General features: G+C 57.8%; 1 protein-coding gene across 1 annotated transcript in view; it reads left to right on the top strand.

The window, feature by feature from the left end:
* The first annotated feature begins 1,180 nt into the window (after window positions 1-1,180).
* Window positions 1,181-2,945, top strand: part of LOC108510261 (transportin-2-like) — an 11,144-nt gene continuing 9,379 nt past the window's right edge. Inside the window, exons 1-3 of the mRNA XM_017839929.1 lie at window positions 1,181-1,649; window positions 1,730-1,882; window positions 2,735-2,940. Coding sequence (XP_017695418.1) covers window positions 1,181-1,649; window positions 1,730-1,882; window positions 2,735-2,940 — 828 coding nt within the window. The remainder of the gene's footprint in view (window positions 1,650-1,729; window positions 1,883-2,734; window positions 2,941-2,945) is intronic.

Raw genomic sequence — 2,945 nt, 5'->3', positions numbered from 1 at the left:
GGGCAGTGGTGTCCCTGGGGGCCGTACTGGTGTCACTGGTGTCACTGGGAGCCGTACCGGTGTCCCTGGGGGCCGTACTGGTGTGACTGGGAGCCCCCCACCCCCTGGAGGTGATGACACCCCTGGACTGAGCCCCGTGATGGGTGTTGTGTTCGTACTGTCTGATCCGGGGCGGGGTCTGTGTCGCGACGTGGTGACGTCACTTTACGATTCAACGATGTCACTTTGTGATACGATGACATCACGTCACGATACGGTGACGTCGCAATGCGATGACATCACAATGTGATGACATCATGTTACAATATGATGGTGTTGCAATACGATGACCTCACATCGCGATACGATGACATCACATCGCAACACGATGACGTCACATTGCAATACAATGATGTCACGGCATGATGACCTCACATCACTATATGATGACATCACATCGCGATACGACAACGTCACGTCGTGATACGATGACGTCGTGTCGGGATGTGATGACGTCACGTCGCGATACTACGACATTCTGTTGTGATACAACAACGTCATCTCGCGATGCGATGACGTCACGTTGCGGTGCAGTGACGCCGTGTCGCGGTAACGGCGGCGTCGCATCAAGAGACGACAACATTGCGTCGCGATACGATGACGTTGCATCGCGATACGACGCTGTCACGTCGTGATATGATGATGTCATGTCAGGATGCAATGACGTCGTGTCACGATACTACGACGTTTTGTTGTGATACAACAACGTCATCTCACGATACGATGACGTCACGTTGCGATGCAATGACGTCACGTCGCGATACGACGGCGTTGTCGCGATATAACATCGTCGCGCCGCGATACGATGACATCGCATCATGATGTGATGACGTCACGTTGCGATATGACGATGTCGTGTCGCAATACGATGACGTCACGTCACGATACAATGATGTCACGTCGCGATATGATGATGTCATGTTGCGATATGATGATGTCACGCTGCGATATGACCTTGTCGTGTCGCAATACAATGACGTCATGTCGCAATACGATGATGTTGTGCCGCGATACGATGACGTCACGTTGCGATATGATGATGTCGTGTTGCAATACGATGACGTCACGTCATGATACGATGATGTCACGTCGCGATACAATGATGTCACGCTGCGATATGACCGTGTCGTGTCGCAATACGATGGCGTCACGTCGCGATACGATGATGTCACGTCGCGATACGATGATGTCACACTGCGATATGATGATGTCGTGTCGCAATACAATGACGTCACGTCACGATACGATGATGTCACGTCGCGATATGACGATGTCGTGTCGCAATACGATGACGTCGTGTCACGATACGATGATGTTGTGCCGCGATACGATGATGTCACGTTGCGATATGACCATGTCGTGTCGCAATATGATGACGTCACGTCGCGATACGATGACGTCACGTCGCGATATGACGACGTCACGCCGCGATGCCCCGCAGGGTGACGTGGAGGAGGACGAGGCGGTGCCGGACAGCGAGCAGGACATCAAGCCGCGGTTCCACAAGTCGCGCACGGTGACGTTGGCGCACGAGGAGCAGCGGGGGGGGGACGGCGACGGGGACGGCGATGACGAGGACGACGACGAGACCCTGTCGGACTGGAACCTGCGTAAGGAGGGGGGGGGTGTGAGGGGCTGGGGGGGGCTCGGGGGTTCCGGGGGGGTCGTTAACCCCCTCACCTGTGCCCAGGTAAGTGCTCGGCCGCCGCCCTGGACGTCCTGGCCAACGTGTTCCGCGAGGAGCTGCTGCCCCACCTGCTGCCCCTGCTCAAGGAGCTGCTCTTCCACCTCGAGTGGGTGGTCAAGGAGTCGGGGATCCTGGTCCTGGGGGCCATCGCCGAAGGTGACCCCCCCAAGATGACACCTGGGGAGGGGTCCTGGTTATAGGGGATCCTGGTTATAGGGGATCCTGGTCTTGGGGGGCACAAAATAACACCTGGGGGTCTCCTGGTTATAGGGGATCCTGGTCCTGGGGGCCATCCTTGAAGGTGACCCCCTCAAAATGACACCTGGGGAGGGTCCTGGGGGCCATTGCAGAAGGTGACCCCCTGAAATGACACCTGGGGGGGTCTTGGTTATGGGGAATCCTGGTTTTAGGGGCTCCTGGTCCTGGTTATGGGGGATCCTGGTTTTAGGGGCTCCTGGTCCTGGTTGTAGGGGCTTCTGGTCCTGGTTATAGGGGTTCCTGGTCCTGGTTATGGGGGTTCCTGGTCCTGGTTATGGGGGATCCTGGTTTTAGGGGCTCCTGGTCCTGGTTATGGGGAATCCTGGTCCTGGTTATAGGGGTTCCTGGTCCTGGTTATGGGGGTTCCTGGTCCTGGTTATAGGGAATCCTGGTCCTGGTTATAGAGGATCCTGGTCCTGGTTATGGGGGCTCCTGGTCCTGGTTATGGGGGATCCTGGTCCTGGTTATGGGGGCTCCTGGTTTTAGGGGCTCCTGGTCCTGGTTATAGGGGATCCTGGTTTTAGGGGTTCCTGGTCCTGATTATAGGGGATCCTGCTCCCGGGGTCCATCCATGAAGGTGACCCCCCCCCCAAAACACCACCTGGGGAGGAGCCGGGGCGGGGCATCCTGCTGGTCCCTCCCCAAAAGTAGGCACGGAGGACCCCCAAAAAAACCCCACCCCTTGGAGGAGGGGGGGGTGATCCCAGGTCCTCTCCGTGAGTATCCCTGACCCCCCCTGTGCCCCCCCAGGCTGCATGCAGGGCATGGTGCCCTACCTGCCCGAGCTGGTGCCGCACCTGATCCGGTGCCTGGCGGACAGGAAGGCGCTGGTGAGGTCCATCGCCTGCTGGACCCTGAGCCGTTACGCCCACTGGGTGGTCGCGCAGCCCCCCGAGCTCTACCTGAAGCCCCTCATGACCGAGCTGCTCCAGCGCATCCTCGACAGCAACAAACGCGTGCA

This window comes from Lepidothrix coronata, unplaced genomic scaffold, assembly GCF_001604755.1.
Source record: "Lepidothrix coronata isolate B3197 unplaced genomic scaffold, Lepidothrix_coronata-1.0 Scaffold582, whole genome shotgun sequence".
Classification (NCBI taxonomy): Eukaryota; Metazoa; Chordata; class Aves; order Passeriformes; family Pipridae; genus Lepidothrix; species Lepidothrix coronata.
The sequence above is the reverse complement of the archived record's forward strand: the minus strand, read 5'-3'. Positions and strand labels throughout refer to the sequence as shown.